General features: G+C 31.8%; 4 protein-coding genes across 4 annotated transcripts; 2 read left to right on the top strand and 2 right to left on the bottom strand.

The window, feature by feature from the left end:
* Nucleotides 1-367: 367 nt before the first annotated feature.
* LOTGIDRAFT_127454 (hypothetical protein) lies at nucleotides 368-4,484 on the bottom strand (the record flags this gene model as incomplete). The annotated part of the gene is made up of 9 exons (XM_009063360.1): nucleotides 368-538; nucleotides 982-1,185; nucleotides 1,530-1,728; nucleotides 1,957-2,123; nucleotides 2,369-2,517; nucleotides 2,774-2,904; nucleotides 3,062-3,281; nucleotides 3,694-3,918; nucleotides 4,151-4,484. The coding sequence occupies 9 exons, from the start codon at nucleotides 4,482-4,484 to the stop codon at nucleotides 368-370; spliced, it is 1,800 nt and encodes a 599-aa protein (XP_009061608.1).
* A 1,199-nt stretch (nucleotides 4,485-5,683) lies between these two features.
* On the top strand, nucleotides 5,684-7,274 carry LOTGIDRAFT_219898 (hypothetical protein). Its single transcript, XM_009063359.1, has one exon. The coding sequence runs from the start codon at nucleotides 5,736-5,738 to the stop codon at nucleotides 6,885-6,887; it is 1,152 nt and encodes a 383-aa protein (XP_009061607.1). The 5' UTR covers nucleotides 5,684-5,735; the 3' UTR covers nucleotides 6,888-7,274.
* A 331-nt stretch (nucleotides 7,275-7,605) lies between these two features.
* Nucleotides 7,606-13,639, bottom strand: LOTGIDRAFT_127402 (hypothetical protein; the record flags this gene model as incomplete). Its single annotated transcript, XM_009063358.1, has 14 exons — nucleotides 7,606-7,685; nucleotides 8,018-8,113; nucleotides 8,524-8,694; nucleotides 9,072-9,180; nucleotides 9,532-9,605; nucleotides 10,308-10,394; nucleotides 10,611-10,711; nucleotides 11,065-11,213; nucleotides 11,465-11,615; nucleotides 11,869-11,993; nucleotides 12,413-12,517; nucleotides 12,917-13,001; nucleotides 13,253-13,344; nucleotides 13,562-13,639. 14 exons carry the CDS (start codon nucleotides 13,637-13,639, stop codon nucleotides 7,606-7,608), a joined length of 1,503 nt encoding a protein of 500 aa, XP_009061606.1.
* A 1,064-nt stretch (nucleotides 13,640-14,703) lies between these two features.
* On the top strand, nucleotides 14,704-19,130 carry LOTGIDRAFT_219893 (hypothetical protein; the record flags this gene model as incomplete). Its single annotated transcript, XM_009063357.1, has 6 exons — nucleotides 14,704-14,951; nucleotides 16,019-16,247; nucleotides 17,153-17,367; nucleotides 17,607-17,743; nucleotides 18,202-18,320; nucleotides 18,724-19,130. The coding sequence occupies exons 2-6, from the start codon at nucleotides 16,040-16,042 to the stop codon at nucleotides 19,128-19,130; spliced, it is 1,086 nt and encodes a 361-aa protein (XP_009061605.1). The 5' UTR covers nucleotides 14,704-14,951; nucleotides 16,019-16,039.
* Between the last annotated feature and the right edge of the window lie 4,277 nt (nucleotides 19,131-23,407).

Raw genomic sequence — 23,407 nt, 5'->3', positions numbered from 1 at the left:
AGACTCCAACAATAATTCCATGTTCATAATAAATCAGCCAAATCATAACAGTAATATACACTTAGCAAACATTATCAATGGCATTAAGGAGCAAAGCCTAAAACTTATCAGAGGTAGAAAAATGACAATATGTGATCTCCAAGGTTTCAATAACTATTTATTCCACGTGAAAATGACGTTCACAGATACTGTTTATGGTTGAAAGGCCTCTTAGGATTTGCGTAAGAAGTTAAGTTCTTGCATCTTAACCATCAGAAATCCCTTCAGATTTGTATTGTAATTTTTGTCAACAAAATTCAAATAAACCGCTCCAGAAGGTGCAAAGATATTGTTAACTAACTGCAATGTATAAGAAACAGTAATGAATTTAAAGTCGACTTTCTGGAATCAGTTCTCCTTGATTATCACCAACATTATAATCAACCCAATCTAAAGCTATAGGAGCTGATAGCATTGTATCAGTCAGAGCAAAACCGTCACATAGATTTAAAGCTTGTGGTGAAAGCTGACGACATAAATCACCTGCTACAGTGTTCACCTGAAAAATATAATGACCCAAACTCTTATTTACAACAAGCTAAAGTACCAAATTCAAGTCTTATAGCAAATGTACTTTAAACCATGTTTCCTTGATTCTCATTGGCAATCAACAACAAATTAAAGTGAGGAGTCAATTTTGGAGTGGTCAATTCATCATTATGGTCCCTGCACTAGTTTCCTCTTAGGTTAATTTGGATCCTTTCTACCAACTGGTCCTTAGCCATACCCCCATATAATTGATCTTTCCTGGATTATCCCTACCCATTAACAGCTAGGTTAACTGAAATAATGAGGAAAGATTTTGACTGTATAGATTCAGAACTCTTTACAACCATGTGTTAAGACTTACCCAACAAATAATGTCAACTAAAGAAGCCAATACTCTAAGGGACTGTTTTACAGAACCTCTCAAGAAGCTGGAAAGTAAGATAGAGAACTCACCTGAGCTCCTAGTTTGACAGGTAATACACCTGAAGTAACAAACCACCCTAGGTTCTTCTCGAGGATATTAATCAGATATAGATGATATAACTGAGTTAATATTGGTTGTAAAGATTTATCAGCATCTAATAATCTGGCTGCAAACTGATCACTAATCAATCTATCACCAAACGACCTGGCAGCAGCCTGAACTAAATCACTTTCCTACAAAATAAATTGCATACAAATGCCTTATATTGATCTATATGATAGCCTGGACGTTTTGTTTCATGTCTTTCCTGTGATTGAATCTCCTTGTAAGTTGCAGAAATAAACACAAAATGAAACATTAAATCCTTTCTTATAACTGTTTTAAAATAACCAAACACATTGAGTTTTCTCCAACCACATACTAACACTTTTCTAAAACTGACTTAGATGATCATTTTATGAAAATGTATAAAATTAACAAATTGGTAAACGTATCTTAGAAACACTAATATTTTGACCATTGTAAATTCCAGAAAATATGCTCCCATAGATTTTGAATTTATTCATAACATACTTACTTTTAACATCCAAGTTTCAAAGATTCCTGCTTTTCCTGCTTCCATCATCTTTTTTCCCAGAGTTCCAAATAAAACTTGTTCACGTTGATTCAATAAATATTGTAAATACTCGAAACTGGACAGATCCTCTTTCGGTGCTTCTAGTTTTCTTGGTTTAAATACAGACAGTCTTTCTTTAGCAACTTTCTGCATTAATACACTAGAACAAGACAATCAAATCAATGGTTTATTGTGAATTTTATCACTGGTGTTTCTGTGGAGGCTGGGACCCAATGTGCTGACAGTTGGCAATCAAAAAACAGTAGACTAATGCTACTGTCTAAGCAAAATTTCCCTTATTGGACACTGCATGACATTTTCCATTTGCCTATTCAGGTGCAGATAAGAAATATAGCTCCATTTCATTTAATTAATTCAGAACACTTACCTATTGTCACCTTCAGCTGTCATGGCAGCATGAGCCAGACCAATAAACACACCGAACCTATTACATGATAAATAACCTTGACCTCCACATCGCTCTCGACAAATTGATGCTACCTCTTCTGTATTCCATGAGGCAATTGGCTTCATTACACAACACATTGTTACAACCTAGAAAAATAATCATTTAAGTAATATTGACTATTGCTCTTTTATTCTTTCTTTCTTAAAGATGATGCATCTCTTGAGAAAAAAGTACAAAGCAAATGACAGTTAAAGATTAAAATTTACATAACTAATTTGCCGAAACAGTAATGTCTGCAGTAAACTAACTTGCATAGTACAATGGAAAAAATCTAATATATTCAAACATTCCTGACAGATGGCTATCAACTAGTACCAGAAATTTGACTCACCTCAGGATGTTCTGAGCCATCTTCTTTCTGGAATGCCCATCGATCCTTTACATAATCTAGTCCAAAATTGATAGCATAAGTATTAGCTAATAAAGGCAGTAAGGCTCGTTGTTGTAATTGGTAGGCTAAGATAGGTGTGTCTGATTTACCTGGGAAGAAAAACACAATTCAAAAATTACTACAATATTTGGTTTTAAATGGATGTGTGTGCAATATGCAAACTATTTGGTTTTTTCTACACAAAATACAACAATGCTGAAATAGACATCATAACATGTCTTTGCCCACATTTACTATATATATGTTTTCCTCTACTTTCTATTGTATCAAAAAACCATACCACCTCTTTGCCCACCTTTACTATCATCTATAAGGGTTAATCAAGAAAAGATTTGGTGTAGTTACCTTTAGGACCTACAGTGAGTCTTGTAGCTGCATATCTCATAGCAATAGTTAAAGAGGCCTTACTGGCACCTTGTGCCATAGAAGCAATACAGATTCGTCCAGATAACAACTGATCAGCTACTGTTAAAAATCTACAAAAGTGAAAACAGATCAGTAACAAAAAAGTTTATGCATTTATGCTGAAGTACAGTGTACAGTAATCAAAAATATTGTGAAATATACAAAACATGGATTTAAGACAAAATTTGGAAATATTGAATTCAAAAATTATTGAATTATCGATCTCACCTGTTTCTTATGCCCTCAATTGAAGATGTAAATTCCCCATTTTCAGAAACATCAGACCAGCGATTCAATAAATTCTCTCTCGGTACTCGGACATTATCAAAGAATAACTTGGCATTATCCACTCCATTTCCAGACATCTTATATCCCATATCTTCCACTCTCACACCTTTCATTACTTTCAGATTGTCATCTCTTATCTGAACCAATACACCATGGATTCCTGTCAAAATTGTAAATTATGGCTAGCACTTAAGACCAGATAATAATCGCCAAAGGTTTTTCTATCATTCATTTTGATTAAGTTTATGTCAGCAAATAACAAGTACTACCAAATATAATTTGTCTTAGCCACTAGAAGTAGATCAAAGAACTTAATGATTGTGTCTAGTCTAGCACTTCTGAAAAGACCAGTATCACCGTTGTTCTTTTCTAAGCCATTTTCATCTATCATTTCATTTGGATGTCAGCAATTACAAGTGTTACTAAACATAACATGGTTTGAATTTTTTAAACAGAACCTAGGATACTATCAAAGAACTTCAATGCTCAAGAGAGAATCAATGAAAGCACAATAACTTCTTTAGAACGAACAACTTAATTACAAATTATCTCTCCCAAATACAAGTACTTACCATGATTTTTGCCATCAACAATAAGTTGAGAGAAGACAATACAATGTTTAGCGTGAACAGCTCCATTTGTGATCCAGTATTTCTGAGCTAGAGTGGAAGGTGTATTCACAATAAATTCTTTTGTAGCAGAATCATAAGTGGCTGTGGTTTCCATTTCAACTGCATTGTTCCCATACCCGAGTTCGGTCAATCCAAAACATCCCACATCATTCAAATTATCTATACCTGTACAGAATAAAAAAGAAAGCAATAAATTCCTAACACATCTACATTTGAATCTTTTAATCATTTCAAGAACACATGGTAAAAGAGACTAAGGTAATAAATATCTATGATTTGTAACTGACAAATCAACATACCACTACAGTCATATTTCCTGTTTGTTTTGTAAAAATTAACACATGCACAAAACTCTTGGGTAGCGTACAGACTATCCATCTTGAAAATTTGTGTTTACCTTTAAGCAATTTATCATGATGTCTTTGGGTTCCAAGTTTTAAGATTGTTCCACCAAATAAATTGAATTGCACTGTCATTTTAGTTGTCATGGCTGGGTCAATTACAGATGCTAGTTCATGAGCGGCGAAAATTCTCAATGGATTATTTTTAAAATCAAGGACTGAAATTAAACCAGCATCACATATTCTTTGTAGTCTTTGTAACGCAACGTCTCTTTCTTCCCTGAGTGTCAAATTATAACGAGGTATCATAACAGGGTCACTAACAAACTTGCGGAATTTCTTCCTCATTTCATGGTTATCGTGGTCTAGTAGCTCTGTCATTTTTTCCATGTTGAAAGTGGGTGGACATTTTATCTTCATATCATCTCTGAGAGCTGGTGGATTTTCAGCATTTTGTGCTTGAGCCATAAATCTTTGACTAGGTACTGACAAAGCTGGAGCAGTTAGTCTATTAGATTTGACCAATGTTTTGGCAGCCATGTTTGCAGTTGCAAGTCTGGTAACAGCTTTCAAAGAATGGCGCCACATCTTGACTAATACTACTAACTGAAATTAATTAAAAGGTAAACATTAATTCATTACAAATATTTGATCATAGGGCCAACAAGTTAGCACTAAATTCTAATCTTAGTTTAGAAGACCTACTAGTACTTTTCTTTTCTTTCTTTCTTTACTAAGAGTAGTAAGAGTGTGGTGTTAAGAGTGAAGAAGTTCCTAAAAACTTCTATGTAAAGCACTGGCCAAGGTCACAAATAAAGAGATAAATGTTCAATACAAGATAAGGTGAAGTTAGCATAGTGAGTACTCTGAGAATAGATAGTCATAGAATGAATGTAGATGGTAGCTACAAGCTGTAGCCCTATGGCCTATCCAATACTTCTAGCCTATTGACAACTGCTCATCTAAAACAACCAAAATCCAGCAGTGACCATTAATGATGTAAATTGTAATCGATAATAATTCGTCTGCTAACTGATTCAGCACATCCTTTTCTTATGTTTTACCTAATATCCCAAGCAAGTTAAATAGATGTAATAAAATTGTCATCATTGCAAACTACAACCTACTTTCCTAGTGACCTTGCTCAATGTTAAGGAAGAGTTCAGATGCAAGCTTTGCTAAAATATATACCTGAAAAGTTGTCAACGCACGGACTTTGAGCTTTTATGCAACTTATTTGTTTTTTTACTATGGTCCAATTTATAACTTCCGGCTCAAAGTCCGTTACGCATTCGGCAATACCGCGTGATATTTCAAAAACCTTTGTTGCAGAGGACTGTAGCTGTAGATCTACATCATAGAATGAATTCAGCTTTGGATTATACAATGATGTTATATTTATAAAACTACACAATTTAATATGGCATAGTCTAGGGTCATAGAGTTATGTAATTTAATAAGAACTTTATGATTAATTTTGTCTAAAAAACGAAGGATCCCGAACAGAAGACGGGATTATCCAGTTTGAAAGAAAGTCTTGACATTGGAGTCTACCGTTTCCACCTGTTGAAAAACAACTTCCGGTTGATCATTTCCTCTGAAAAATTTCTGAATTCATGATATAGTGAAATTGAAACGAAAATGTCGTCTCCAGAAGAACAAATTCAACATTTTATGGCTGTGACAGGCGTTGAGGAGCAGAGGGCCAGATTCTATTTAGAATCTGCTGCCTGGAACTTAGAAATGGCCACGGCCAGTTATTTTGAGGATGGAGATCCAGATGATGATATGCCAGTAGAAATGATGGAAGAAGCTCTACAAGAATCTCAACCAACACCACAATCAGCATCTGGCACCACCTCCTCCATGGAAACCAAAGAGAAAAAGAGTAAACCTGCTATAAACTCTCGATTTGGTACCATAGCAGGCTTCCAACAGGGAGAAGTAAGTGATTCAAGCTCAGATGATGAGGGACAAAGGTATTATGCTGGTGGATCAGAGAGAAGTGGTCAACAAGTTATTGGACCCCCTAAGAAAAAGGATAAAAATGTTGTGGAGAATTTATTTAAATCTGCAAAAGATCATGGTGCAGAGGTTGTAGATAAAGCTGAAGACAGAAAACCAGGATTTTCAACATTTCGTGGAACTGGATATAAACTTGGCCAGACAGAAAGTGATTCAGAGACGGTGCAAGGAGCTGCAATGAAGCGTGCACCAAGTCAAGTGGATATGGTGTTAAAATTATGGAAGAATGGATTCAGTGTTGATGATGGACATCTAAGGGATTTTAAAGATCCTGCTAATAAGGAATTTCTAGATTCTGTATCTAAAGGAGAAGTTCCTAGAGATCTGATATCGATGGCAAAGGGTGGTGAAGTCAGTCTTAACATGGAAGATCATCGAAATGAAGATTATGTTAAACCTAAAGTTCCTGTGAAAGCATTCAGTGGAGAAGGTCACACCCTCGGAAGTCCCACCCCAAAAGTTGTTAGTAATGCCCCAAGTACCTCTGGGGCATCTGCTGCAGGTGCTACGTCTGTTACTGTGGACGACAGTCAACCAACCACAAGTTTACAAATCCGATTAGCAGATGGAAGTAGACTTATTGCGAAATTCAATCATTCTCATAAAGTTAGTGACATTCGTAGTTACATTGTGTCAAATCGATCCCAATATTCCGGTTCAAACTTTATCCTGATGACAACCTTTCCAAATAAGGAATTAAGTGATGAAAATCAGTCAATAACAGAAGCCAACTTAATCAATGCTGTGATTGTTCAGAAGTTGAAATAAACTTGTTATCTTTGACTTGAGGCTAATTTATGATTTTAAGATAGAAATCTGACATGTTTAAGAACTAGTTTTGAAATATTTTGAGTTTTCTATTTTCGTTCAGTTTGGAAATGTGAATTTTTACTTTCAGTTTCTGGTGAATACTAATGTAGGCTTGTAGGCCCTACAAGCCAATGTTACAATGTAGGATGGCTTGCTCCTTACAAAATGTCAAAATGTTTCAATACTTTAAAGAGTTTATTACAATCAGTACATATATTTACAAAAAATATTCAAAATTTAACAAATAGTATTTCTCATGTCCTACAATAAATAGAATGAAATAAATCAACTAGAATTTATTTCTTTGAAAAAATTTTTCAACCTTCATTAAACTGTTTTGAATATAAGCCAGTTTGTTACTTACGTTCAACAGTTAACAGAAATATTCATTCTACCACCACCCTCCCCAGAGTAGATATATTCAGCAATATTTACAAAAGAGTGATAATCTAAAGTGCTCTGGTCATATTAACAAGGTTATTATTAATGTTATAATTCGATAAACTAGCAAATTCCTGAAATTCGGCTTCTAGAGAGATGATTTTCTGGCAAGTTTGAAGGTGAAAATATTTAACTAATCTTTTCCTTCCAAAGTTCCAGAATTCACCATAATTTAGCCCACTTTTAACACATTTTGATATTTCATTCTATTCCAAACTAATATGATACAGTACTATCAATTAAACATATTTCCCATCTTGCCGCCAGCACCTTGTTGAAACTGTTTCATCATACTTTGTAGGCCTTGCATACCACCTAGAAATATTGAAACAAGATTATAAATGACTTATCAGACCCTTTCATCAATCATCAATTTCACCCTTGCTAGAAATCCATGTATCGAAATATACCATAATGTTAATTATTCTGAGTACATTTTAATATTAGCAATTTTTATCCTGGGTACAAATCAATGGTCCCCATCTCGATAAAGACCCTATCAGTCAAATTTTCTTCCTGCTATCTACTAAGTCATAGCTGAAAGGATTCTTCAAACAACATAACATTCTAATATTGTTGAAATACTGATGTTTGAGAGACAAACTTTTAGACTGAAACTAAACTTCCTTTGACAAGGAAATACCTACCCATATGTTGTAGAACTCTGGGATCCATAACTTTAGCCATCTGTTGATTGAGTTTAGCCATTTGAGCTGGGTTAACATTCTTACTGATATCACCTCCTACAACAAATACACATTATGGTATTTAAAGAATGATATGCAAGGCAAGGTTAGATCTCTTTGAGGACTGGCTGTAGCATAATTGGGTAGAGTGTTGACATAAAATTATTTGCTTAGTTACATAAAACAATATTGGGGGTCATGGATTGCATTGATTATTCCAGGTAAGGTGAATGGACCAACCTGTTATGGAATGATATCAGGTATACTTTATTTTAGTGGAGCTAAGATCCAATACAGTTATGAGCTTAAAACCAAGACCATTGAAATCAATTGCTAAGTCAACAGTCATGTCCACCACCAGAGTTTCAAAATCTTAAATAGACTGTACTGAATTTAACAGGCAGATGGAAATATATAGTTCTACGTTCGTGACTTTGTAAGAACAATTTTCCTCTTACCTTTACCACCTTTAAATAATCCCTTGATGCCTCCCATCTTTTTAACCATCTGAGCAAATTTCTTATACTGACTTAACAGATCATTGACATCTTTTATGGACACTCCTGAACCTCTGGCTACACGTTGCACTCGAGTTGGTTGACGTGAAAATAATTTCTCACCTTCCACACTGTCCAATTCTACAATGAAAAGATTCAAATCAGTATTTATCAAATCAGTAAATATCACAACCTAAGTACTTAGCCAAGTATCATGATAAATTTCCATTAGCTTTAAAAATATTAAATGCTTAAAGATCTTTAACATTTATTCTGCTGAAAACTTTGACAAAGTTAACCTATTTCATTTCCCCCTTGCTGAACTAGCCATTTGTTTTACTGCAGCAGACAAATGGAAAGATTTATTCAGACACATAAAATATGATTCCTGTATAATGTTTCATAGCTAGTAAAGCAACAACAGATATTAAAGCAATTCAAGACTCAGCCATATGAATTATGCTTCATATCTAATTAGGCAACAATAGATTTTAGTTTTACTTAAATAATGAACAAACCTGAATCATTCATACTGTCCATCATTGTCATGAGTTTTTTTAATCGAGCCATGGATTCTTGTTCTGTACCCTTCGTCATAAAATCAGAGCTAAACCCAGGTATCATACCCTAAAATTGAAACAAATTGATGGCATTACAGATAAAAACTAATTGGACCTAGTATTGGGTGTAATAGAAGATACCCTCCTGTAGAAGCACTAGCCAAGGTCATAAGGAGAGAACATAAATTTTTTAAATATTTATAATCAATTTGAGTAATAAAGATTAAATTGAAAATTTGAATTCATAAATAATAACTTCCACAGAAATCTTAATTCAAAGCAAGGGAGGTAATGAGGTAATCTTTAAAAAAAAATCATTTCCAAGGGAGTTAATTCATTTATCGGCTCATCAAGAATTACTCATCTGCAAATTAGTGCTAATTAATTAGATGAGAAAAAAACAGAAATTGATACCAACCATAATTTGACTAAATGGTCCCATCTTCATAATATTTTGAAACTGTTCGTACATATCTCGTAATGTAAATTGACCTAAGATATAGTGTAAAAGTTGGGTTAGTAAAAAGCTTCAAGTCATCGAAAAAAAAGCATTAAAATATTTGAAAATTTTACTCAAAATTTTTATCAAAATTAGGAAAAGGTGATTAACAATTGAAATAAACATTAGGCTATTTCATATTGAGTGTGATATATTTTTATAAAAAATTCCAATGAAAATATACTAGACCATTCAAAATGTTTTTTAAAATGCATGTCACTATATATGACAGTTGACACCCAAATCATACTGTGCTACCTTGGAATCTGTAATGGGGCAACTCACTGAGTGTTAATCACTCTCAAAAGCCCTAGGGAAAGTCCCCAGACCTGGGGTAGAAATACCACAACCTAAGTTGTCAGCCCCACCCCCACTACTAAAATCACTGTGAAGCCCCTGGGGTGGAGTTGTAGATGGGTGGGGTGTTTGTCACAGCACAGTGATACAGGTGGTGTAACACTGACACAATGGGGCTTACATCAGGGTAGTGCACTTTTTTCCAGTTTTCCATTTTTCTAGTTTAGATTTCCAATTCAACAGTGCAACTAACTGTACAGTCACTTTCTTTTGTCAATGTCAATCAGACCCTATTCCACTTTTTCATCATCAGAGTGGAAAAATAATGGTTACTCTCTTTGATTCCTCTGCCCACTTCTTAAATACAAAAATACTATAACTTGTTCAATTAAAGTTACCTTGCTTTAATTTTTTCATCAATTCTTCATTATCATCTAATTTTAATTCATTCACTTTATCTATCAATCCCTCTATATCACCCATACCTTAAATAAAAGCAGAATATATAGAATCAAATACATTCAATATTACATGTATGTAGGGTCAACATAATTATAACTCATAAGCAATGTAGAAATATATTTTATTTCTCAGTCATTATTATATTGAGAACTAAGAGGGGAGAAAAACATAATAATATTGTTATAATATACTGTCCAAGCAATAAATTGACTTACTTAAGGTGAAAAAGAAGAACGTACCTAATAATTTACTGACAAATGGTTGAACTTTAAATGGTTCAAAATCATCAATATGTTCTCCAGTACCAATAAATATAACTGGACTTTTAGTTGCTGCAACACTGAAGTATATCAACAGAACCTATTAATATTACATGTTAACTAATTTTTTACTTCATTTCAGACAAAGTATATGCTGAATTCTATAAATTATAAAGGGAGTAATTGGCTAAATGTATATGTGTATTGGCCAACTTTTACTATCCTAGAAAATTGCACGTCTTGGTAGGTTTCAAAAGATTAAGACCAGTTCAGATTGTTTGGAGGTAGAATAAATAGTAATTGAAACAACAAGCTAAACGTATGATGTGCTGATTACTACTTTAACTACCAGATCTGCATTTTGATAAGATTTACACATTTTTGACAATTTTTTATCCCACTATCAAATTAAAGTACATAAAGATCTACTTACGCACTAAGAGCACCACCACCTTTAGCATGACTGTCTAATTTAGTTATAATAACTGAAGCAACATCTACTTTATCTTTAAAAGCTCTGGCTTGAGCTTCACAAGCTTGACCAATAGAAGCATCCATAACAAAGACTACATTATCAGGAGTCTGAAACAAAAACAAGTAAGTAATACTTTGCTAGATATATACAGAAATCTTAAAACAGAATCTGAAGCTATCGAACATTAAGTTTTCTATTTTCACAAAACATTTTGTCTTCTCAGTAACATATTATTATGACACCACTAGTTCAGTAGAATACATCAAAACACTAAGAAACACTTTTTGTTTTATTGAATCAAAGCTGGTACAAGGAAATACAAGACAGCAATATTCTTTTAATTCTAAACTCTACTTACAACAGCCTGATGAACTTGTAACATTTCCTCAAATAAAGAATCTTCTTGTTTATGTCGACCACTAGTATCCACAATGATAATCTCAAAATTCTCTTCTTTAAATTTATCAACACCTTCTTGGGCAATAATAACTGGGTCACTCTCAGAATAACTAGTAATAAACAATACAAACAATGGAACTTAATATGTTAAATCAATATCACTATCAACATATTGGTATGGAATTTTTTAATTTATGTGACAAAGCCTTAATTTAAATTAATCATTAAAGCCTCGTTATAAGAAATATTGTAACTTCTAAGATAACAATAATATTTATCAAGGGACTGAGGATTGGTGGTCTTATCACAATAACAAGCAAATGAAACTGAAAAATAAAGATGTTATTATTACAATCAACTCACCTGCCATAAAAAGGAATTCTGGCTTTGGTAGCATTCTGTTTCAACTGATCAAAAGCTCCAGCACGGAAAGTATCAGCACAAATTAAACATGTTTTCCAACCCTTCTTCTGATAGTAATATGCTAACTGAAAATAGGAAAAAAAATCTCTTCTGATTAACCTTTTCAATATTGATATGATTTGAATATTGTTTCACAAAGATTCACAAAGAAATTTTGACCTTGTTTTAAGAGTGAAAACTTCCATGAAAAACACTGGTAAAGATCACAAATAAATAGATTTACTTCATGACATAAAGAAATGAAATGAATGGAGTTTAACATCCTATTCTTCTGCACTCAATTGGGTCAATGAACTTAATGAAGACAGGCAATGCTATGAGGTATGCAGTGAAAAGAAATTTTGCCAGGACAGTGGCATTAGCCTAGTCTCTTTCGATTTCCAACTGTCAAGGAATCTTTAGTCATAAAATAAAGAGATCTGCTTTATAAATAAAAGAGAGAAATGTGTTTAATAATATAAGTCAGATTAAAGACAGCTCTTACCTTAGTACAAGTGGTAGTCTTTCCACTTCCCTGTAGACCGACAAACATAATAACATTGGACTTTCCTTTTGATGGATGAAATGCTTTTACTCCTGGATCAATCAACTGAAAGATAACAATGAATATATTTCAATTAGAACCATGGTACTTACATTTTACAGATATATCTCATTTCGCATTAGCAGAGTTAAGGCCATACAAAATAAATAGTCTGTTTTACAGGCCTTTTTTTCATCATGGCGAGAGGGCAAATTTATTATTTATAAGAGCTTTTTTACATTTTTAACATTTATTATTTATTTCCACAAATTTAATGTACATTTAATTTTAAGGCAACAATCGGGCATTTTTGGGCCTAAACTCAAAATATATAGGAGTCAGGTAACCCTTCATTTCAATCAAGATCTGTACATAAAACTTGCTAAGGGTAATATTATTACTTGAGATTTTTATTTTATCTTCTGTATAAGTATGAAATAACAAGTTACTGTTCATATTACTCACTTTAACTAATTCTTTATACACAGCTGATTGGATCATTCTACGTTTGTTTAAACCTCCAGCCATCTCATCAAAATCTATCACTGATCTGAAAAATAAAACAACAGCTCAATGAATACTGCGTGAATTTCTGTATTGACAATGTAAAATTGTTGTCCCTAAAGAATGCCTTTAAACCTTTCTACTCGTCTGACTGCTTTCCTCTTAAAATCAGAAAATCATCTGAAAAATTACCTTGGATTATTACAGTACAATAGGAAATAAAATAAATATTTCCACTGATGAAATAAAAATATTATGACTGAATCTGAAACATGTTTATTTGTGTCCTTCACTTACCTGACATTTTCTCTGAGTGATTTCACAAGTCGAATATTGACGTCAGCTTCCATCAGAGCTCGACATATTTCCTTTAACATATCATTTAGAACCTAGAAACAAAATACATCATTTTATAACATTGTTTGATTATCACACTGTTTAAATAAGGGCTCAATTACTCAGCTGTGATTAAAGAAAGTTACGAAATTTACAACAAATGCCTACTATGGTTATGTACATTTTGCATACACCGTGTACTCAACTCAATTTGGGTTTTATCAAAATATTTACCGCAGAATATTTCACAATATAAAATTAGAAATCTACCTCTTCATTGATAATGGTAGCATTACTCAGCGACTTCAAAGCTGAAGTAATTTTACGACCCAAATCTGCTAAAACCATTTTGATGTTCCTCTAACTTAAACGGTCGAACTAAGTTATTATAAATAGCTCTTTTGAGCTGATGTGAATGACTTGGTAACAATCTAGACTCTTCTACCTTCTTTCCCAGACAATCTGATGAAATTCTGAAACAGGATGCAAGTAGTTTTAGATTGAAACTCTGTAATAACAAACATAATTTTTGGTAAGAGATCTTAAAACAGCAGTACACTTTTGACATATTAGTTCTATTGCCATAAATGAACAGTCAAGGGACGCAAGACATTTTCTCAAACAAAAGGTATGTCTCTTCCAAGAATTTAGCATTAAAGCCACCCCCCCCCCCCCCTCTCAAAATATAAAACATATCAAACTCCACCCAATTTAAGCCCTTATTTTATAAACTTTCATGTATCAAGGTTCACAGTGATTTCAAGCATTACTAAAACCATCCCTGTACATAACTGGATAGAACAATTCTTGATTTTTACCTCTATATTTGAAATTTTCAATAATTTTATTGACATATGCTGAAATTATATTTTTAGGACACACGTTTATGGCGGTGTCGTTGTAAATATTAGTCACGTGACTTGCTATAGCGTACTAAATTTAATAATATGAAATTATCAGATTTCATTCTTACAAAAAAAACCTAGAAGAAATCTATCTTTTACAGTTTAAATAGTTTTAGATTGAGAAAAAAAAAAGATATCAATACATAGAAAATTGTCTAAAAGCATAAAAATAAAAAGATTAGGGGATGCAGAATTTCATAGAAACAAATACGGTCATCACCGTTTATTGGTCATAAAAATAATCGGCATAGTCTAAAAAAAACAAAGCATTATTTCACCGCATAAGGAATACTTTTATTAAAATCACATTTTTGATCTATGAAATTTTCTTTGAAAATAAGTCTTTTTGGAAATTTGAGTGTAGGTGTGTAAATTTGAGGCAAAATCCTGATTCGTTTACATATTGAGTCAGTGACATCAGAATTTACACATGGCCAAATGTGATTATTTAAGGGACGCGACTCTTCTCTCTTTTAATTGTCAAAAATAAATTAATTTGTTGTCAAGCAAATTAACTAATTATGACTCTTAATCGGCAACAGAAGCCATAAGAACGACGATACACTATCAAGATATTATTTTGATAGATACTTAACTGATTTTAATTGCGATCAAGGTGTCAGTTTTTCAAGAAAAAATTCGAAGAAAAAAGAAGTGCCTGGAATTTTTCAGCTGCTGGTTTTGTTTTGTGTTCTTCCTTGAACCCTTGGCCTTGAGTGGCCTTGGTTTATTGTTTTAAAACAATCTTTATATTGGTAAGATGTTAGTTTTGGTGTGCTGTAGATTTACAATGGTTTTGTTATGATCATTTTACATGCGAATTATAAAATACAGGATGATTATATACTAACCTAAGATTACATGTTATATAATATAAATGTTTCTAGACTCAAAACTGTTCTTAGATTTAAGCCTAACCTAACGCATTGTTTATGTGCAATGTACTAAAAAAAATACTGGTAGAAGATAAAGTGACAACATATGCATCTGCTACATAAAGCTAAAATCATAAATGACCAGAAGTGGCTAGATCATGGTAATGTGATACGTACAAACATATTGATATTATACTTTATGTATGACCATAAATTCCTAAGCAAAGAAACCAAAAGCACAATTGAGCAGAAATTGCTAGTGACAATCAATAATAGGCTTATACATAAACCTTAGTCTCATAATATTCTATTATAAACATATGCTGATAATAATACCCTTTTATATCTTGCTAATAGAACGACATGCTTGATTGAATTAAATACTGGTACTAAAATAAGTGTATTGATAGTCATACAATGGAGCAGTTTTACTTTCATACTTTTATTGAATACTTTTTTTGGTAAAATGAAGCATGTAAAAAAAAATAAGAATGGATTGTGTGGATTGACGTCTATTGATTTAAGTTTACTCATTGATAGTATCGGCAATTGAAATAAATGTATAAGAGAAAATTTCATACTGTCATTGACAGTACCTTAAAAATTATAAAGAGAGGCTACGAGCAGATATAATAAAGTGACAGTCAGTAAATCTGCTGAGGTGTATCATTTAAAAAATGATCTCAAAATACTTTGATACACTTATTAGGAATTTTTTTGCAGCTTTAGTTTAAGAAATTGCATCCTTAGAAATCTTAAACAATGCTTTGTTTTGTAAATAAGAAGGTCTTTCTAGTAATCATTCTCAGATGATTCCTTCGGATTTGAAAATTTGGAAATTGAACATAAGTAAGACAATGCTGCTGTCCTGACAAAATTTCCCTCATTGCACACTGCATGGCCCAAAAGTAAGAAATAAAACACCATTTATTTCATTTTCATTTCAGTCTCCAGCCTATCCTATCAAGATGTTAAGGGAAATAATTCGAGGTGTTTTACGTCTGACAATATTTATAGCCACCAATTTCTACACAATACCATCCTTTCTGGTCTGGTTTATTCTACTACAACCATTGAGGGTTTTAGCCCCTGATGTCTTCTGGAGACTAGATGCTATATTGTTTAAAGGTCTGATAGCTATGGTGGCCACCTGGCATTATACTGGAGGATATAGAGGTAAAAATTTCAGTTTTTTTTTAAGGTGTATAACATCTTTAAATGTATTTAAATCTATAAAAATAATTACTCTCCATATTACAAATTACATGCCCACATTCCTCTCTCTTTTTTTTTTATTCTTTTTAAAAGGTATTTTTTGTTATTTATGTTGCTTTAAAGACTGAATTGGAATTTGATATCTATATGATATTATATATTGTTTAAAAGAAATTAAATCTCTAGACCCCAAATTTTAAATTTCTATCCATTAAATACTCCTCTTTTCTTGAAATGGGTACCTATTATTTTAAACTTGCTGAGAATGATAGTTTTATATCAATCAATAACTAAATTTTTTTGTAAAAATGTCTGTTGAAAAGCCTTCTCAGTTTGGAAAAACTGTTACATCTAAAAGGACTTGTGTGTTTTGAATTGGTAATCATGTAATATTGAATAATTGGAATACCACAATGACTCGAGGTCAGCTGGAAATTGCTAAATATGATAATTAGAATTGACTATTAATACATTACTTCCAGATGTTACATAGTTTAATAGTGTACTGCACTAGTCATAAGTTATAGTTATAAGAGAAATATTTTTTTAATCGAACCAGAATGTGCATGACTTGGCATTGATTACCAACTTGAGATTGATTATCGACGGCATGCTACTGATCAATAATCGATTAATAATCAAAAAATATTAAATGAAAAATCTTCTAAATACTAAATAAAAACCATGTACAAATTTTTATTTCCATTGTTTTTTTTTGAGTAGAAGTATATTATTGCTTTGATTGGTTTTGTGGGTAAGTGATGTGCTGAAAGGAAACTATGTGCAAGAAATTATGACTTGTTAACAGATATACAGGAGAAAATATAATGTTGACATTTACTGACCTATACTATTTGCATTTACAGTGATAGAAGCAGGTGATGATTTGAGTAGTTTAGAAAATGAAGAGACTGTATTTATGGTCAATCATCAATCTACCAGTGATACAACTCTAGTCATGACAGCATTATTCGCTAAAAATCTGGTGTCTGGTCAAGTGTTATGGGTTATGGATAAGATATTTAAATATACTAATTTTGGTTTGGTTTCAATGTGTCGTGGAGATTTCTTTATTGCTCAGGTAAAATATGTTTTTCAAATGAATTGTAGTGGAATTTTCAGTGGAAATTTTAAAATGATTGTTTGCATTACTCATATCATATCCTTTTAACATTGGTTTGGAACACTGTTTTGGAAGTGAAATATCTTTGTCGGAAGCAAGTTGGATTGTCGTCTGCTAGGCAATTACATGTTGAGGCTTCGATTCTCCTCATTGGATATAAAGTTCTTTTATCATCAGCAATGTGTTTTTTATTGTAGGGGAAATCCACACGTCTAGGACAGTTAGAACAGTTTAAAAAACATCTCATTGATGTTTATTTACCCCGAAAAAAGAAATGGATCGTTCTCTTCCCCGAAGGTGGTTTTCTTCGAAAAAGGCTAGAAAGTAGCCAAGCGTAAGTCTGATTAACTAATTCCAACGTTGACCCTTTGTTGAAGTCTAAAGCACCTTATTGTGGTGAGCATGGTGCACTTTGTTCTGGTGTGAATAAATAGCTTTTATTTTAAACCCCAAGTATGAAAAATATGTATCAAAGGAAATTTTTAAAGATAGATAGAAGTTGTTAAATGGAAGCTACTTATCTCAATATGAATTAATCATGTATTTCAAACCCCAGGAACGATTTAGGGTGTAAAAAAAAGACCTACCTTTTCACATCTGTTTCTTGTATTCTTGATATTAGACTTATTTATTAGTCTTGATAGATAAAACAATTATTATGGATAGATACTTCAAGAATATTTATTACTTTCACCATTTCAATGTGGTTCTTCTCTTGTGTCTATAGAAGTTGTGTTCTGATATGCCAGTGAAGGATTATTTGATTTATGTTGAAATATGATATTATTATAGGTATGGTAAAAAGAATGGTTATCCAATTTTAAATCACTCCACTCTACCCCGTACAGGAGCTATCAAAGTTATTATAGACACAATAGGTGCTGTGGATATAGATCAAGCTAAATTATTAGGTTCGTTTTTCATTTTGGTTTTGGTTTGAAATAATTTGTTTTAAGTATAATTTGATGACAAAGTAGAATGTTTATGTGAAAAATGTCCTGCAGTAGTGCAGTTTGTATCAATAATCTCTTGACTAGAAAACATTCCCTATCTGATTAAATTACAAGTCTGGATATCTTGTTTCACATGTTTTCTGAAGGTGACTCCATTTGCCATCCATGATCTGATGAAATTGTTATGCTTTTATAATAGGGTCATATGATATTCAACCAATCAAATGCTTGGCTTTATAAAAGAATTTCTTACTTTATGTGAGGAATTGTGGGATATTCATTTTTCAACATTGACTTGTATCTTACTTCTTTTAATAACGTTTTCTATTGGTTCTATTAAATTTTTTTGCAGAGGACAAAGAATCTCATGCCAGACCATTAAAATGGATTATCGACGTAACACTTGGTTACCCTGAGGGTAAAGCTCTAGATGCCCATGGGTGTGCCATTGGATGGCACCCACCGACAGACTGTTATTTACATTATCGAGCCTATCCCGTCTCTGAAATACCTCGTGATTTAGAAGGACTAACAAAATGGATGTACGAACGTTACGCTGAAAAGGACAAAATGCTAGAAAATTTTTACAAAAGTGGTAAATTTGAGGAGCCTGCGGATGCTCCAAAGCGAGTGTTACCGCGATGTCGGGAAGGTTTATTAGATGTTGATATTATTCAGATAATTATGTTTCATGTATTTTATCTTGTATCGACGTATGTACACTATGTTTATATTTTATGCCCTATTCTTTCTTTTATTGGCTTATAGTTTCTCAAATCAATATTTATTTCTTCTTGTGATATTGCTGGCTTTTAAATTTTATTGTCTGAAGCTTTCTTTTTTTGAATACTCTTAACGTATTCTTTGCAAATTTTCTACCAACTTTTTGATCATGTATACACAAAATAGTCAATTTTATCAATAAAAGTAAATCTTATCTTTCTTTATGAGAAAAGATGGACATAGCCTATGTCGTAATTGACTGCGCTTGAAATTTTCTTTTTGAATTTAATATTGACCTTTTAACTTACACTTTATCTTTTATAAACCACCTTTTTATTAACAGTTATCTACATGAAACTTTATAGCAAATAACTTTTTATAATTGATAAACTAACGCACGTTTTAAGTGTAAATTGGAGCCATTTCCTGAATTATAATAAATGAAATTTTAGGAGATTGTGGTAGATTTGTGTGATGTTTGTGTTGTGAATGAGTCAATGTTGATTTTAAAGGGGTATTCCGCTTTTTTTGTGAAAAATTTCAATATCAAAAACGTTTATTATAAACGTAAATTATACGTGAAAATAAAGTATACTATTTATATCTAAGTAATCACCTAACGGCTGGATTTTTTTAGTTAAACTTTCAGATACATTAAGGGACACATTTCTCTAGATTTTGGTGTATAATTTTCACAAATTTTAGCCAAAAAAAATTGTTCAACCTACAAATAAAGCGGTATGTCTCTTTAAGGCCATTTTAAGACATTTTGATTTTGAATTTAACAGTATTACCATTACCAAATGTACAGAAGTAAAAGGAAGGAGATTAATTTTTTCTAAGAAGTTTTTAGTCAAAATTTCTTTTAAGATCTAATATTTATTTCAAATTATTGAGATTGTAGAAATGTAGACTAGATGTTAATCTTAATGTAATATCTTTTTAGATAAACTATGTTATTTAAAGCTACATTAACGGTGAAATGAAAAATTATGATATAAAAAGTTATCTCTTTAGCATTGTAGTATCACATAGTTCCCCAAATTAGTCTTTATTTTAGTGTTATGGCAAGGTTATGTTAAACATACTTCTGTATTTTGAAAATTAACAATGATCGAATTTTTTAAATTTAATCTACCAAACAATACATGATTAGGCTCTTATATTTAATGTGTTAAAAATAGAAAAAGAACGACCCTTATTGGATGATGACGCTATGTGGAGTCTTGTTGTATCACAGGCACACAAAGAAAACAATCATCAACAAATGACAAACTGGCTTGATTTTCATAATCAAAAGATGCAATAATCTTGTCTTGAAAGGACGGGTACATGATTTTACTGAAGATTCGCATATCAGCAACAAAAGAACAGTTCAAGTGCCCAAAGCATTAGAAGAATTTTGATTGGCCATGTTATTATATGTTTGAAATTTAATGATGCTTCACATGCTTGCCAGAATCAAAATATTTCAAACCCGGTGCAATGATTTGAATTTAGTAGATAGTAAAGTCATTCATGGCTTTCATTTTATTACCTATAATGATAATTATATCATTGGTTCCTCTGGTAGGTGCCAGTAAACACTGTAGGGGGTACTTGAGAAATCTCTAAGAGAATTTTGATTAGCAGTGTTTCTTGATGATCAGGGGCCTTATCTCGAAAACTTAAATCAGATGAAATCCAGATTTTAAGAAATACAGTAATCTGATTGGATAATAAAACAGATTTGAAATTAATTTTAGTGTTTGACCAATCAGATGATTGCAAGACTAAAATCATCTTAAGTTAGGTTTTCCAGAATAAGGCCCCTGTTGTCACAGCCTTTTACCTTTTTGACTTGGAACAATGCTAAGAAAGATTGTTTTTCTACCTAGGACCTATTTAGTTTCTGTTCAAATCAAAATTTATTTATTAGAATATATGTAAATATTATTGTAAATAAATAATTTTATTGTATTTTAAAACAATAATTGTGTATTTAGGCTAGTTTTGTTCCAATTTGTAGTAGATTTGATTGTTTTTGAACTTGATTTAACCATATCAGAAAGTGTTTATGCTATAAAGATTCAGGAGCCAAATAGTTTGAACTTTAATTTCTCAGTGGAATTGAATGAACCAATATTGGTCAAAATATTAAAGGGATTGTAAAGATGTTTTCTAATTTTTTTATGGCATCCATTTGCACCATTCCAATTGTCAATCAGATGTCTCTGGTTCCTGCAATTTAAATAAAACTAATGTTTGATGACACCACTAATAGTGATAAATCATATTTAGCAATTAGTAATCAAACAGTTAGTTTTAGGAAAATTGCAAAAAACACAGATGTCTGATTGACAATTGTAATGGTGTAAATTGATGGTATCAGAATCCGTGATACACATACAAAATTTAGAAAACCTCTTGTCAACTCCTTAAAGTGTAGATTACATATTATAAAAACTATGCTAACGAAGAGTATGTTTTTCTCACTGAAAATCCCAAATAGCTTAAATCATGTTTATTGGCCATGTCTTCATAGTTTTGTATAATTTTTAAAACTCATTTTGGTACTATAGTTTAAAATTGTTTTTACTATTATATGTATATGTGAAAGAACCACCAACTTTTAAAAGTCACTGCCCAAATCATGTTTTTTATGTGGCATTTTGTTACCCTTCAGTTTTTTATATGAAGTTTACATTTTTTTTTCTACAGAACTTGCATATTTACGGATACTGAGAATAAAATTTACTACGATTGCTATCAGTTAATCAGAAATAATATAATTGATAAATAGGAAAAAATAAGATAGAAAACTGTGTTGAAGAACTTGTAGGGAGATTTTTACTATCTTTTAATTGCTATCAGAGCTATCTATGAAATCACACGAGGAATCTTACTATAAATTAGAAGGATGTAAATTGATGCTATTAGTGCTCACTATACACATGAAAGTTTACGATCTCTGACCATAGTAAATGATAGGACTTAGTCACTTAAGGCCTTTCGTGATTAGAGACATCTTAAAACACTTATTTTTAGTGGAATTGCAGGAAACATACATGTGATCGAAAATTGGATTAATGCAAATTGATATCATAAGTGTCCCTGATACACATAAAAAAAATTAAAAACTTCTTTACAATCCCTTTAATGGTATGAAATACAGCAATCTGAATGGCCAGTTAAACTAAATTTATGGGTACTTTTACTGTATAATAATCAGACAACTGTAATGATCAAATCATTTTCAGAATCAGTTCTTCTTATCCAGATAATATGATAATGAAATAAAAGTTATTTCTGTTTTATACACATTTATATTTGTAGCAAGTATATTTAGATCATGTCTTAGATATTTGGCGTATATTTATTTATATATATATTTATTTTGTAAATCCTTTTATATCCATTACAAAAAATGATTGATAATGTGACTAGTAGATTATTCTAATTGTATTGATAATGGTGATGATAATTTATATGATTATTGCTAGATATAAAGGAATTGTAAAGAGGTTTTCTAAAAAAAAATTGTGTTTAGCATTGATTTGCACCATTCCAATTTTCAAAAAATGCTTTATCATAAAAGGCTCTTGACGATTAGTGGTATCATCAAACACCACAGACGTCTGATTGAAAATGGAATCATGCAAATTGATGCATCAGTGTCCCTAATACATATAGAATTTTCATTCCCTTTAACAGCTGGTGGATTTTGTGAATATATATTTATCTAAATATTTGCTTTAGTGGGCTATAGAGAGCTCAATCTCAACTTCTGTATAGCTTATCAGAATCAGTTTTCAAAATGTTCCTCTATGTGTATACAAATTTTTGTGCAATTTAAATGTCATCAATTCCAGGATATTTCAATATTCTCAGTTGTTTCCTATGAGCTCAGAGTAACAGTAATAACTTCTGGAAGTGACAGCTGTCTTTGTATTTAATTGTAGGGAGTCTGATACCCAATGGTATGGCTTTTTTTTAGCTAAAGATTTGTGTGAGAATTTTTAATATTTCTATTGTGTATTTGTTTAAGTTTTACATTTCACTTATTTTATGAAGAATGAAATAAACTTCTGATGTAAAATTTGGTGTTATAAATATGGCTTTTATGATAAACAAATTCTGTTTGTTTTGTCCTATTTATAAATTTCTAACATGAGGAATTGAATGACTGTTGAAATGTGTGAACTAATATATTTGCAGAAGTCATATTGATTCTGTTTAATATTTTTTAAATGGATAGGGCGTTTTATTCAATTGCCAAAACCCACTTTTAAGATCCAATGTCGAAAGTATATGGTTTTAAAAATTTTTTACTGTGACCCAGC

The sequence above is a fragment of the Lottia gigantea genome, assembly GCF_000327385.1.
Source record: "Lottia gigantea unplaced genomic scaffold LOTGIsca_57, whole genome shotgun sequence".
NCBI lineage: Eukaryota > Metazoa > Mollusca > Gastropoda > Lottiidae > Lottia > Lottia gigantea.
Note: the sequence above shows the minus strand (reverse complement) of the source record. Positions and strands in the feature narration are given on the sequence as shown.